The 15,888-nt window shown below is 39.5% G+C and overlaps 1 protein-coding gene across 4 annotated transcripts in view; it reads left to right on the top strand.

Annotated features, from left to right (window-relative positions):
- The window catches only part of NFIB (nuclear factor I B), a 169,547-nt gene that overhangs the window by 121,242 nt on the left and 32,417 nt on the right, over nt 1-15,888 (top strand). For all 4 annotated transcript variants that reach the window (XM_026073519.1, XM_026073521.1, XM_026073520.1 and 1 more), the window contains exons 7-8: nt 9,190-9,321; nt 11,634-11,818. In XM_026073519.1, coding sequence (XP_025929304.1) covers nt 9,190-9,321; nt 11,634-11,818 — 317 coding nt within the window. The remainder of the gene's footprint in view (nt 1-9,189; nt 9,322-11,633; nt 11,819-15,888) is intronic.

Raw genomic sequence — 15,888 nt, 5'->3', positions numbered from 1 at the left:
CCGTGCACACTGCGGAGTGAATGAAGATTAATACAACATTTAAAAATACAGACAGAAAGAAAGACAGTGAGAGATACAGAAGAAAGTATACAAAAAGGTTTGATTTTTGCATTCCTCGAAATGGCTGTTATTTGCTTAATAAAGTCATTGTAACAAAATTTTATTATAGGTTCTTTGTCTTTTATTTTGAAAAGTATATCGTGATGAGGCCTATTATTTAATGTTTTCCATGTGTGATTAGTGAGTTGAATGCACTCAGGGCTAATGTATGCATTTCCCATATGTATCAACGGAGAGTGTAAGTGCAAAATGATATTCTTCATACGTACATAGCAGCCTTAGTTCTGTGAAGATCCTTTATACTACAGCAACATCCTGTTGCCTTGACAGTCACCCTAAATGTCCTTTAACTGAAGTTAGTGATACAATGCATATGTGAAAGCAAGATTTGGTCCAGGGTCTATTATATGTAATTGTCTTATTCCAATGTTGTTGAAAAACAGATTTTATTAGTATTTTTGAAGGTGATCATATCCTTAGGCTCTCAGAAATTCTAAGAAAAACATTTTTCTCTATGACTTGTCCTATGTGGTTCAGGATATCTTTAGTTACCAAAAGAACTGGTATTGAGTACTCCCTGAATCACAGATGTCTGCATTGTCTTTTCACCAGTCATGGTACTTTCATGAGATGGAAAAAATGAACTTAGCCCAAACACTGTAACTTTTCTAGGCACGTCTCCTTTTCATCTTTACTAATAGATATTCTGTTTCTATGCTATATACACTGATACATCTGAAAAGGTTCTTCATTCCTCTTTTCTTTACTGCTTTCCTGCAAGCCACATCAAACTTGTTCAAAGTAGTATGTCTGAGTGTGAGTTAATGATTTTATCTCAGTTCCAAACTGTTCCCCAGATGGATCTATAATTAAATTAATGTATCACACCTATTAAACCATCCTAGACTATTACAAATATAGACTATAATAGCAATAAAAACCTAAATGCTTCTAAATCAACAGCTTCCCTTAAATTATTTTATCTCAAATGCCTTTTGTTCTTATTATGTTAGAAATCATGAATATTTTTCTGTCTTTTGCAGTTAAGGKTACAATATTGATTTCTTTTGCTAGGCCAAGTTCCTTGGATTCTCAGCATTAATAAGATGCTGTTATGCAGTTTTTCTTGGAGTTTGGAGGACTTTCTGTAGGATAATTTAATAAATGACTAAAATGTACTCTAAAGCTGGTATAATGTGTTTGGCTTTTTAATTAGATTTTCTCATAGTCTCCCATAATGCTCTTTTATCATGGATATCTGCTGGAACTAAATCTCTTGACAATGATTCATCGATGATGAAATGGTCCAGTCTGTTTCTGAAGTGTAAAAAGTAAAACAGAAAAGTAGTCAAGTACCTAAAGTAACCTGAAGTAACTGCTTGAGGGTTATTTATGTCAGTTCAGAGTACTTTGGGCCTCGTAGGGGTTTGGAAATGACAATAGATATCTATTGCAGCAAATTTGCAATAGCAGCAGTAGATATTTTTGGTCTGACACTTTTTACCTCTCACTTTTCTGAAGCGGGCGTCACTCCTTGCAGCCTCTAACTCGTGTCTGGCAGGTAGCCACCCGCTGAGCTCTGAGCTGCTCCCGAGCGGCTCCCCGGGGCATCCCGTGCGCTGTGCTGCTGCAGAGGTGGCTGCGTGAACTGAGTACGAGGTTTTGGGAAGTGGCGATCCGGCAGGGGCTGTGGGGGCGAAGCTGTGCCCCGCCACCCCGCTGACTCGCTGCAGTGCCGGCGGGGACATTGCCACCTCCCTCTGGTTGCAGCCCCTGCTCCCCTGCTCCCCAGGGTGCGATGTGTCTCCTGGGCTTTCGGTGTGCAGCACGCAGGGTGAGGAAGGTTGGCCGGCTTTGTGCCAGCRGGGTGGTGTGTTGGGAAAAATGGTATTTTTCTCCTCAACAGAGACGGGGAGGTTGTCCTTACACAGTCATTCTGCATAACATACTCGTAATGCTTATAAGCTTCCCTGCTGGATTTACTGCTACCTTCAGATGAAGAAGCAAGTTGTCAGTCTTCAGGACAGGACATCTGGAGGAAAAGGATGCAGAATTACTGCCCACTGTTCTTGCAGGATAGTTTGCCGCAGTTTCAGCCAAGTGTTAGAGGGCACAGATGTAAATTTAAACAGGAATAATCTCAGTGTGGCAGTTAATTATCTACATCTCATATGACACTGTCAAACAACGATTATGGGATTAGGCCCGTATGTTCCATCCTACTGTTAAATGTTTTTTGAAATTACTTTGGGACGTGGAGTCTTCTGATGTGTATGTATTCAATATTAGTACTCTAATCTGACCTCCACATCTTTCCTCTTTTCCTGATTTATAAATTGCCTTTTGCTTAACCTGACAAATTAAAAAAATATATAAAATGTTAATTTTAAGAAATGTGTATGCAGGTTTCCAAATACCCTAACTTAAATAACTGTGCGCTGGAGTTACACTTTTCAAATGCTAGCGTACATATTTTTAAAATTCTGGGAACTAAATTGAGTTGTTTTACTTTATGTTCATAAAAATCAGGATGATCTATAATGAAAAAATTCAGTTGTCCATCTTGATGCAGTTAATCACACACAACAATAAAAAGTATCCTACAATTTGTTTGCACAGAGACCTTTTTAGTTTTCCTGATATCCTGGAAGATACAAAGGTATGTAGACACAGCACTTCTGTCTCTGTCTGAACCCCTCTCTATTTATGAAAGGAAAATTGTCAAGGTTAATACATCCGTTAAAATGTGTGGATTGGAAAGAGCAGCAGACTGGCAATGGAAATCAGTACTCTGCAAGTTTACTTGTGGGTAAGGACAAGAAAAATTAAATGTTTTCTCCTTCTAAAGGATTTCTGGCTCTTGCAGTGTTTCAATAGGCTGAAATTTCTTTCAACGTATATCTCTCTTAGGTATATCAATACTTTTTGAGCACTGGAAATAAAATAATGAAATTTACTTGAAAAATTTAAGAGAGAATGAACAAAAAATTAATTCAGTTGTTGCTGTAAAAAAATCATTTTGTTTTGCCATTGTTTYTCTGAATTGCAATATTGTCGTAGTGTTTTGCTCTCCAGCTTGCAGTACTGAAAACAGCATTGAAGAAAGCTCTCTAGTTTCTCTTCTTTGGCCTTTCGCCACTGATCACAAAACATAACAGAATGAAATGTTTCACCCGCTGTGAAATGGCAAAACAGCACAACAAAATTTTTGATTAGCCTTGGGGAAGGATGCTGGTAGGAAAACCGGGGTCATGATCTGATAGACTGGATTGCTCGATATTGGAGGTATGCCTGTGAAAATAGCACTGGAACTCAGTAGGTTGATTTGAAGGTGGGAGATGCTTATCCATTGACATATAAAATATGCATATGTAAAATGTTTTCCTATGCTTGATGCGGAAGCAAAAATAATATTGAGATCAGGTTTTTAGACTTGAAGAGAGCATCTCTCTCCAAACTTTCACTCAGGCTGCTCCTTAAATTCAGAGCACTCACAGCTGCTATGCAATATGTGTATATATCTTCATCTAAGACGTCACGGTTTCTCTCAAAAGAGAATACACATGAATCTTCACACTGAGAGAGCTGCTACACGTGTCTCAGAAAGTCACCAGACAGAACCGATCTGGAGTGTTTTATTGATTTTCCACTCTGGAAAACATTGATTATCAAAATGGATTTTTTCATGGAAATAAACCAGTCTTTTCAATAAAAAGTATTAGGAGGGCTTCTCTCTGGTCCAAGATAAAATTTATGGTGAGGGGAGAACAGAACCCAGATTAGCTAATAAGCAGATGGTTAGGGTACAGACTTGGGATGCAGGAGAACCAGATGCGAAGCCTGATCTCTGCCTGATGCTGAGCAGAAATGCAGGCAGGCGCTTCTCTGTTCCAGCCTTTGAGTATCTCAGACATCAAGCTGTTCAGGCACATCTGTCTTTTTCTCCCATTTATTCACAAAAAATATTACAATTTCTTTTGCATGAAGAGGATAAATGAATTAAAATGTTTCGGTTTCCTGCATTCTTGGTTTTCATGCAGCCCCAATGCCAAGCCTTTGGGACAGATCTAACAATGTTTTTTTTAGTATATGTGGAAGGTAGCTGTGCTTTAAAGTCGCAGCTTTCAGGATACTCACAGGTATCAGTATTCTGTGTTAAGTGCCTTGCTAAAGCACACAGAAGAGAGAGATGCTGAATGCCTCCAATGTTGAAGGAGATCAGGCTCAGCAGCTCTGAAAGTTGGTTCCTCCGAGCAGATTTGTTCTGATTGTTCTTCACRCGCACTGGTGTAAAGCAAAACTAGTTCTGCTGGGCACAGTGGGCATGAGTCACCATCTTACAGCTACCTGACATGAATTCAAAATCTTAGTAAGATTTTATGTGTGTTTTTCACGAGGGTACCTACCATATGTGTGAGGCAAGGCAGGGCGAGGCCCAGCTGAATGTGATGTACGTTGTATWCTCTGGCAGCACAAATTAACCCAGATATACTACCTCTGGGAAATCATTGGTTTCTTTAAAACCGTAGCATGAAGAGGTGGCTCTTATAGCCTGTCAGTAATGCTATGGACCCCATAGCTTTCCCACTTTCACTACAGTTGTATAAACAATAAGTTGAACATGGATTTATCTTGATTTCTCTGGAGGCGATGCTATACTAATGAGTTGTAAATGAATCTTAACAGATTGTTGTCTGCAGAAGTGTGCCTTGTAAAGAAAGACCGGTGAAATTAAGCTGTAGAAAAGATATTAATAAGAAGAGATAAAGAATAAATTGGATTAAAACAGATTTAGTATTTGTTTATTCTTTATTTCTTCTTATTCTGCTACTCAGCATGTGTCATAAGCTGCCACACTGTGGCATTGTACAAGAAAGCAGAGCAGGGGTCCAGAAACGGCCAGGTGGATGTTTGATCTTGCCCTGGATCACTRCTGGATTCCAGTAAAATTCTTCTGACAGGTGGCTTGCTGTTTGTGGTGCCATGCAACATTTATCCAGGGAACTGCTTGGATGACAAACTGCATCAGTCTGAGGAAGAGGGTCTTTGCTTTGATGAGGAAATTGACAAAACTTATGTCTCATTAGTGTTTCCTAAGGTTCTTTGGAAGTGAACAACCGTTTAATTAAAGGCTGACGTAAACATGTTTCTGCACACTTTCCCTGCAGCATTTTATCACATTAGAATTGATCAAAATTGTTGCCTTGGGCTGTCTTGAGCAGATATACATCTGGAGCACCATTTGTGCAAGCTGCTGATGAGCAGGCTACATACGCTGAGCTTCACAGCAGCATTCCTCTGCCTTGCTATGTAGATGGAATTACCTTGTTGGGAGATGAGATGATCTAACCCTTTTTATTTGCATAAACGTATATATCTTTTATGTGATGCTTTACAATTTATATCATGCCACCATTTGGGTGCATGCATRCTGGATCTCCATGGTAATACCAGCATACAGGAAAGAATGATTTGGAACAGCACTGGGAATTTTTTAAAAAAGTAATCTGTTTTCCACATTTGGAGAAAATTCTAGGCAGGACAGGACACAGTGTATTCTGATTAATGTTGACCTTCTGATAACTTTGTCCAACTGCTTTTGGCATCTTTCTGCTCTTCATATATACTTAGTGTTTTTCCAAAAGTCTGAAAATAAATCACACTGGAAGCTGTTTTATTTTCATTCTCAAGGCAATAAGGATTGGAATTTCATTCCTGAAACTCTGACACAGACATAAAAACAAATAGTCTGTTTTGGTGACCTCTGTTTGTCACTCATTATGTAGTTATCAGCATATAATTAAGCTGTATGTAGCAACTAGACTCTATTTCATGGTGTGGAAAAAGCAGATATGTTTTAAAATGAGAACAATATACGTTGTCCATTTTGTTGAAGCTACTGGTGAAATTATTTGAAGTCTCACTGTCACCTTACCTCAGTCTGCTTTATTTAAGGCACTGTTTTTTTAGGAGCAAAATTAAAGACAGTGAAAAACTGCTTCACCTTTTTGCACCTTTTTTGTTTTTGTTTTTGTAACTGGTTACTCTCCAAAGAAATGTGATTTGTGTGGTTTGTTACTAAAGCTATAAGCCTGCTCTCTCGGTCAAGAAGGAGACCACTGCAGTCTTTCTTCATAACCTATACAAACAGTTATTGTTCTGGCACCCCTGTAGGCTGCATCTGTTATTCCACTGTGAATAGGACATGAATGCTCCATTATGATGTCAGTGCATACAAGGGGAGAACAAGGGGCGGGGGGGGAAGTGGCTATCTGAATGACTTCACAATGCAAAGTACATTGTTTTAACAAAGAGGCTGCTGCATTTCAGCCATGATCCTTTGAAAGCGCATATGCTATATATGACACCGTCCTGAGAATACTTTGTGGTGGTGCACTGTGTAATGTRTGTTGAAGTCTCTGTTTTGGCGGGTAATGAATATTTTTCTGTCAGTGCCGAATTTTGTATTATTGACTACCAGTTGTCGTTCACCTTGATGAGGAAATGACCTCCGTAGCAGAAGTTGATTGTATTTGCTTTGTAATTTATACTGCCTTGTATGTGCAATGTGTATGTACAATTACATTTTTTTCTGTAAATAGGAGCAGGAAAAAAGACACAGTTTAAAGCAAAATGCCAGGGCTACAATAGTCACCAATCCCATCTTCAGTAAAGTCTTTTCAAATTAGTGATGCCACTGGGGGGCTAATGGATACTCTGATTACATTGCACTTCATATAGCATTCTTCTTTCAAGCAATTAAAATATTTTGGTTTTGAAAAACACAACAGTCCTTGTCTGTTTAGTGAAGTAACAGTCACTAACCAAATTAAATCTCTGTTGCATTCCAAAAATCCGCTCTGCAGACATGTGCAGAACTTCAGGAGCTAGGCAGTTTTTTCTTCCATGAGGTTTCTTGCTGGCTGTGGGCTTTACATAAAGTGAAAGATCCTTCACCTCCAACCCATGGTTTGTTTATTCCTTGGAGAGACTTAACTGCAGTGCTTCTAATTAGGAATAAAATTCAACTGTTTGTACATCCTCTCTTTTGTGATACTCTATATGTGGTATTACCGAACTCAGTCCCCAAAAGAATTTTATCGAGGTATTTGGTTACTAATAAGTCCTGTGACAGCTTTTGGTGGACACAGAGTGACAGTGGAAGGCTGAAACCACAAGCTAGCAGGCACACTGGAGTGTTTTTGCAGGGACAGATTGTGCACACAGAGAACCACAGTACAAAGACAGTAGTTGGTTAATTTTGCCCTGTGGCATTTATAAAACTATATCACTATTGTGGAGGGGTGAGAAGTTTCTTGCTCTTAGGTGAAACTATGAACTTAAATGAAGAAGCTAAGGCTGTCATTTGAGCAGAAAATAAAAACATAATGAAATATTTGAAAATCATTCCAGAATTAATGTGTCTTTTGTCATGGGATACCTGTGCAAGACTCCATTTTAAGAAAGCAATTTTAAAAAGGATCTCTGTAGCGTAGCAGAATAAATGGTGTTTACTGAAACTGTAACTATTCAGTAACTTTGTCTTTGCTCTCTGCTGATAGATTCAAAGAAATAAAATATCCCTCCATTCTCTCCCTCAAGAACAATTTATTTACCAAATTTGTCTAAGATGGCTAGGAGTGCCTCTGCCAGCACTCGGTTCCCTTGATAAGAATGTGAAAGTGCAACAGATCAGCATAATAATAATAAAAAGAAGACAGGGTAACCTTTGCTGTTTCAGTTAAAACTGAATAAGCACACAACTGYGGTGAAGCAGTCCCTTACTTTCGCTGAATGTTTCCCTGGCTAGCCGTCACTTTCTCAGCAGCCTTCTGGAAAAGGCGAGCCTTGGGGGAGGCAGCAGGTTCAGCCACGAGGCTCCGGGGGAGCTGGGGAGTTGCAGGGCAGCAGTCGAGGGCGCTTGCGGTGCTCTGGGTCCGGTGCCGGTGCCGCTGCAGACCTCGGCTGCCAGCGAGCGGCAGAGAGGCGAAGCGGTCCCTCCGTGCGAGAGGTCCTGCCCTAGCTACGGCTTTTGGGGTGAAAACCCACGCTTAAGCTACAGCTGGTTCAGAAAGCGCTGGATAAATTTTCTTTCAGAAGGGCACTTCAATTTCTTAGCATGGGCCTATCTTCAACTTCCAAAAGATTTAATGTCCCCAGGAATAGCACAACACAATGTACCAAGTGCCAAAATCACTTAAGGATAAGAGTAGCATGGTCCATGTAGGAAAGTCAGCTGCAACGTGGCCCCAGTCCAGTGAAGTACTTATGAAATGAACTTCACTTTAAACATGAGCTAGTCCCATTGATTTGAAATTGAACCCATATACGATGCTGATGTATGTCCTAAAATAAATAAATGTTATAATTAACTTTGAAATAATTTAATTTGGTGCAAAGTACCCTAAAAGTTTTTTAATTAATTTAAGCTTTCAGAAAGAATAAGATTGCTTTATGCAATACCAATAACCCTGTATTGCAGAAATCATTCATTTGTCACTGCTATTGTGTTACCTTCGTGCAGTGAGCTCTAAAGAGATGTTTTTGCAGATAGGGAAACTGGAAGGAAGGGGTGGGAAAGCCCTCCTTGAGACATGGAAAATATGAAAGAGAAGTTTAAGTATCTTTTCTTCTTAGGGAGGTTACATTGTTTCACTACTCTTTTGGGGAGGGTAGGGGTTGGGTTTTGAAATAACAAAATAATAAATACCATAAAAAGGCATGTGTTTGGCCCCTACACACCTGATCGTAGGTGTTCCATTAAAAAATAAATTAAGAATATGCGGTTGTTGAAGGAGCAGATGATTTGGTGATGTTCTGTGAAATTGAAATGTGTCTGGGGAGGTTTTGAAGGCATATATTTCTTCACTGTTTGGCTTGTCTGGTATGCAAGGAATGTAGTTTCTGTTTTGCAGGGGACAAAGACCAGTTAGTGGATTATTATTCATTCTCAAGTTGGAAGGCAGTAGTTTAAAATTAGTTTATTGGTCATCGGGGAGTTGGGTCACCAAACAATATTTATGTAAGAATTCTAAAAATAAATATCTTCGGTTTACAAAATGATGTGTCCTGAGATGTAACACATGGTTTCTAAGCTAATGTCACTCTTCTGTTTTTTTTCTATTGCAGATATGTCGTCTCCTACAATGAAGAAACCTGAAAAGCCTTTGTTTAGTCCTACATCTCCCCAGGATTCTTCACCAAGACTGAGCACTTTTCCCCAGCATCACCACCCAGGAATCCCAGGAGTTGCACACAGTGGTGAGGGCTACGGAGGAGGAAGAAATGCCTCCCTTTTGTTTGGTCTCTCCTCCTTTCCTACAGTCTGATAGTGATGCATTCGTGTAGATTTTCTTGGAGACTTGCTACCGAATATCTTACTCCTGAGAGTGGAAAGGGAGATAAATACATTGCAGAGGCAGAGATATCCTTGCAGAAATGCTCATTAAACTCATCTCAGGTAGCCTGACTGCTGCAAGTCACTGGAAAGGACTCAGGATATCCAGTGGAAAAAAAATAGGCTGTAAACTGCATGAAGAAAGTGAAAGAGGAAAAATCATCCTAGTCTTTCCTCCTTCCACTTGCACCCTTTTCTGTTATTGTTGCTATGACTACATTATATTTACATGCCATAGTAGGTAGGGTTTCATACATAGGAGAAGACATGATCATGTTGAATGTGTGATAGAATGAAGTAGGTACCACTGCTTTGTTTGAACACTGTCCAGAGAGGTAGAGTCCTGATAAATATTTTTCGTCATCTGTTTCCTGAAATCCATAGTGAAACTTCACTTAAATGTGAAGAAGACGCTTGAAATGTGATGGCCTTCAAGTTATCATGAAGGCTTATCAGGAATAACAGGGAAATTCCAGCAGCATAGTCTGTTTAATTTTAGAGGTGAGAGTGACCCTGATTCTTCAGATTAGGGTTTGGCACACAGAAATCTCCTCTCAGTGGCTCTTCATGACTCCTTGCAAACTGTATATAAAGGGATGCAGTACCTGAGCAGGCATGGGTGCGTGGAGGAGAAAAGCAGATCTGAGCATTCTTCTTTTCTGTAGCAAGTACTTCTCTTTTGAAAAATTTGTTTTGCAGTCTCCCTGTGATTTTGAGTTCCTGTCTTTCAATTTACATGTAAAGATTTTTTTTTTTGCCCCTTATCATCCACTGACTCTGTGATCTAAAAGTCAGTCTGGACTCATTCTGGTCTCTGTAACAATTCTGCCATCAGAAAATACTTAATCACATCAGGGATGGTGCATGAAAAAGAATGGATAGATTTCTGTTCACTTGTGTTTGTTTTGCACAGCTCCCACACATCAGAATAGTAACTAATGTTTTGTGATTAAACTGAGCTGGTGTGACTGTCATTCAAGTAAGACAAGCCTGTCAAATAAGCAGCTTCTATAATTATTTTTGACCCTAACCTCACTTATGTGTAGATCTTTATATCCGCTTTAGTGTACAATTTTAAGGTGCATTTAAATGACAATCATAACCTAATTTGTACGGGAGCTATTTACTTGCCAGGAAACCTGATTTCCATTCTGGGTACCCTAATCTTTATCTCAGCGAGCAATGATTTGAGATTTTCAGAGTTTTGACTCCAAGGTACAGCAACTTAGAAACATTCCTACTGCCATTTTTTCCTAGGCTAACTTTTACTTGTCCTCAGCTCAAAAATAGAAAATCATGTAGAAATTAAGCTGAAAAAAACTGAAGATATGAGAAGTGCCCTTTAGATGTGTAGTAAGGGTGTAATGTCGATTATTGCGTAGCATAGTGGAGTGATGCTCTTGCTTCCAGCTCGACAGCTCAGCAGTAGCAGGACATTCTGTACATTCCTTTCACTGGGAAAACATTGCTGCTTGTTTGGACTTTACATATAGTCTATAGATAGAGAAGTGTGTGTTTGTAGGGGCTGGGAAGAAAGAGAATGCAAAGAAAAATATGTATAGGAAAGATGCCTTTTTGTTTGCCAGGGATATTTTCATTGGATGGAATGGTTTCCCAGGCCCTGAAGTTGAATGTTCATTAGCATTTTCACAAAGGTCAGCTAATTATTCATGGCATTATTGCTTAGTAGTTATTGCCCCCTCCCCACATGAGGCAGGTAGAGTACAATACAGTGAGGGATGACTAGCTGTTTCTTAGGACTCGGTGACTTTGTTCTCCTCTGTTGGATTGCTGTGGATAAAAATGTAGATTTTTATTTATTTAGTAAAATATTTGTTTTATGTATTTGGACTCCAGGGAGGAAAACTCTGTAAGTCGGATATCTTTTATTCTGGATAGTCATTATTATGTTTAAGGAAAAATGAAATAATATGATGGCATAACCCACAAAACCAAAACAAAACACAGAGTTTATGAATTTGGAACAGCAGCCCTTCCCATTGCCTGAGACGATGTGAGAGGAGGACATAGAAGTTTTTCTGTAAAGTACCATGAAGCAGGAGTACAGTGTACTGGTTTATAACTGACTTTTATGTTTCTTGCTGTAATGCAGAGGTGAAGAATTTTAGATGAAACAAGATGCGAAGTAATTTTAATTTTATTTTATCTCCTCCAGTCATCTCAACTCGAACTCCTCCTCCACCTTCACCATTGCCATTTCCAGCACAAGCTATTCTCCCTCCTGCCCCGTCTAGCTACTTCTCTCATCCGACGATCAGATACCCTCCCCACCTGAATCCTCAGGATACGCTGAAGAATTACGTACCTTCCTACGACCCATCCAGCCCGCAGACTAGCCAGGTACTGTGAAACACTGTGAACGCTCCAAAAGAGGTCCTGTGAGGCATGTGTACTTAGACCTGATATCTCACTAGTTCTGGTCTCAGAGCAAGCTGGGAGGTGGAATACAAGTGATTCCGCAATTTTTCCAATTAAACGCGGTTGAATGAAGGGAGCAGATTAGTCATGTCCGCTATGGATATGGACAGTGGGTCGCCGCCGTCAGGCGCTGCGCTGCCGCTGCGGGGCCGAGCCAGCAGTGCGTGGGTGTGCACAGGCGCGCGYGCCTGCCCGCCGGCAGAAAGGTGTTTTCGTAGACCCACAGTGAAGGTGAGCTCTGGTAGGGCAATGCTTGTGCTGTTTCACAGGTACCTGGCAATTCTTTGCCCAGATGCAAAAACACGACTGTGGTGAGTACCACACAGACCCACAGACTTGTTTTTCCTTCATTTTGTGGAGAACATACAACAGCAATTCAGTTCCTAGCTGCTGCGCTGATTCAGGCTTGTTTCTGATATGGGAAATTAATGTGGTTTTCATTAGAGGAGTAATTTGTAAAAGCTCTGTGCAAAACTGCTTTCCATGATAGCATCGGCATATAGCATTAGCATGTGATCTGCACTATAGAGTAAGCTGCAGTTGAGTCTTGGTCTGTCAGTACCTGGGATATTTCCAGTGTAATGTAATGTAATCGTCACTGCTCAGTCTGGTACCTGGTTTTGCTGCCTTGTCTGAAGTGCTCCTGTGGAGCCCTGTGGCTTGTGCTATACCATGTTTTCGGGAGAGTCTTGGCAACATAAACTGAAGCGACAGTGCCCAGGTTTTCCTGCAGCCGGGAACTAGTCTCCTTTGGAAGCGCTGCCTTATCAGGGATGAAGGGGTTGTTGCGATAACACTATTTACAAAAACTGACAGACCCTTTAGTGTGCATTGCAGGCACAACAGCAATAGAACTTGAGACTGAATCCAAGTTTCTGTGCTGAACAGCAGATAAGGCCCCTCCGGGCTGCCCAGAAGGTTGCTGTGGCTATCATCCCCGCTGGCTAATGCCCTGGTCCGGCTGCGTGACTGTGCGTATTTAAAAAAATGTGTCGGTCCATAGAGTCACACCTTATTTTGAAGGGAAAGCTCCAAAGAGTGTGATTTTTGTTGCTTGCAATATCAATGCAAATTAAAACAAAAAAGTGGAAATAGAGTATGTCAGCTTTAAACTACAAATTGCTAATTGCTGTCTGTGTATGGATTAAAAATCTTTCGATCCTGTATAGCATTTTTACTGAGACTCAGCTGGGAACAGTGCATGCAGGACCTGATTTTAATTTGTGTAAAATTTCCATGAATAACAAAGTCTAATTAAGACATCCATTAAAAGTCCTTGGTGTTAATTCAGTGCAGAAAATCTTAGAGTTCAACTGGATTTTTTTTTTAAACTGATGTCTTAATTAGGCACTATTAAGGGAAAAAATATGCAAATTAAAATCAGGCCCTTAGTGTTATGCATTTCTTTAATTATTCAGTGCTTGTTTTACTTACATTTTGATTTCTTACACATTAAAAGAGCAGATTAGGTGACAATCTCTCTGGATTGTTGAGTATTTTGCTTTGTATCACCAGTGAAAAAATACAACATCTAAATGAAGTATCTGACTTTGTTTCAGACAGTTGACAGTAATATTAYGAAGTGTATTCATTGGGCAGAAGCTGTTTCAACTCTTTTCCTGAGAAGAACTTACTTTCTTCTCCTATCTGCAGTTAAAAAATTAATTTCTTAACCTTTAAAGATAAGTTTTACTCTGCTGATGCTTTTAGAGTGGCGGCAAACTGAAAATATTTCCTATTCTTGTGTTGTGGCACCGAAGGGAATAACAGGCCAAACAATCTTCAATTTACTATTTTTGTCACCTTTCATAACCTTTGTATTAGGGTAATGTTTTTCATTTCATTTGATGTTTGATTTAGTTCCTGAGAAGAGGGGACAGGGTTAAACAACACCAAATATGGGATTCTGGTCTTCTGCACCAGTAGTTCTCTGCAATTTATTGTCATTAATCATGATTATTAATCTCTTTTAAATTTAATTCTTTAATATTCACTTCTGAGATATGCCCTGCATTAGAGGATCCGCATGGCCAGTCAAAAACCTCTCCTAACAGAACAGTTACAGGATGGCTGTACAAAACAGTAAAATATCAAGAATACTTTTTTTTCCTTAGGAAAAGAAGGAGCAGCCGTCTGTGAAGTTTCAGTGACAAAGGCGAATTGTTCTGATACAATGGCATGCTTTGAGCCAAACCAGTTTTTCTTTTCTAAATAAAACATGAATTTTTATTCAAACAAATTTAATTATTATAAAATGCAAAACTGCATCTGTAGGAATACCACATCAAATTTAATTATACTTTCCCACCTCAAAACATATTCATTTGGATTTCAAAAAGAGAGCTATGATGATAGTTTTAATTTCAGCTTTAGAAATAGAAAGAATGGATACCCTGACAGCATTTACCTAAAATGAACCGTTCCTCCCCAACATCTTTCAGTAATACACTAATTTAGATTGTTACGACAAGCAACTGAGATGCCTTGTACTCCCCACAGCAATTTTGAGATTAATTACATTACTGCTGCACTGATTATAGTGAGACAGTCATGCTATTCAATAGAATACTTTAAGTAAAATTAGTTTAAAGATATAGAGCTCCCATAGGTTTCCACAGGGGAAACAGTGGGCAATTTTCTTGACATAATGTTAAATACTTCAAATTATGTGTGATGAACAGTCAGGAAGTTCATACAGGCCCTTTGGCTGCAGTGAAAAATGATGCAACAATGGATGATCCTAAACAAAAGAGAGCTGTGGCTTTCAGTTTCATGTGTATCTGTTTTTTATCCCCTGTTCAGCCTGGAGAATAGATAAACAAATATATTGAACAGAAATGAATCTTATTAGATATAGAACTGGTCTTGCCTCCAACTAGCAGGCTGAAAGTTTCCCAGGATTGCTGTATCTGCCACTAAGTAACTCATTCTGCTGAACCCTTTTTATTTTATTTATTCTAACTCTTTTCTTCTTAGCTTAGTGCACATGTTACTGGATGAGATTGTGTATATGAGTATGTATGTGTATTAGGATAGGGTGCTAGTTCCTCCATAGTTAAATTGGTACTGGATACTTAYTGTAAGTTTCATCAAAAACTAATCAGCTGGTATGTGTCTAATCCATCTACAGTATTTATTGGTCTGTACAGCAGCTTGAGGTTTCCCAAGCTGTCTCAAATTTTGAAAACCTATTTCCTTTTTTAATGATTCCAACTGGATGTTCCAGTTTTCTATATGGCTTGGAAAATTTGGCCTTGTGTGAGTATGCACATATGTGTGCACACACAAATCATCCTGAATATGTGGTATTAAAATCAGGCTTCCAAGGATCCCAGAGAAGTCATCAAGCACAGAAAAACTGTGTGGCTAAAGGCAAATCCGAAAGTCCCAAAATTAATGCCCCATTGAGCTAAATGGAATCATTTCCTGATTAAGATGTGGTGAAGCACAGAAAAGGGGTAAGCCAGTTGATGAAGAAAATGATGGTAAAGCAAAAAGTTAAGCTGAACCCTGGCTAAGCATATCCTGTCATCTATGAGAATTTTTTTGCAGACCTCTTCTGGAAAAGCATTCCACGACTGAGCGTTGTAGGGATCCCGCTGCTCCCTTCTGGCTGAACCAGGCGTAAATAGAGAGTCTTGCAAGCCCTTTGGGATTGGATTGTGAAGGACGCATAACCTTACCCTTAAATCAAATTTCCTGATATGTTTGATGAAATATGCAGATCTCAATGGCATGGTAAAACTGCCTCTGATATGGGGAAATACCTGTTCCTCTTCCAGTACATGGCTTACACTTGTTATGTACTACAGCCCAGGTGTACTGCTCTCCACATATTGACTGAAATTCCCAGGGTCATTAAAATGTACTTTGTTGCAAGGTGGGCTAGTTTGCAGCTATATTTTTTAATGTCTTTGGCTTTGTCTGAAGATAGAAATTTCTGAACTACCAGAGAAAAGCTGCTTCTGGAACCTGGTGAGGCCGCTTGTTTT

Source organism: Apteryx rowi, unplaced genomic scaffold (genome assembly GCF_003343035.1).
Source record: "Apteryx rowi isolate R43461 unplaced genomic scaffold, aptRow1 scaffold_37, whole genome shotgun sequence".
Classification (NCBI taxonomy): Eukaryota; Metazoa; Chordata; class Aves; order Apterygiformes; family Apterygidae; genus Apteryx; species Apteryx rowi.
The sequence above is the reverse complement of the archived record's forward strand: the minus strand, read 5'-3'. Positions and strand labels throughout refer to the sequence as shown.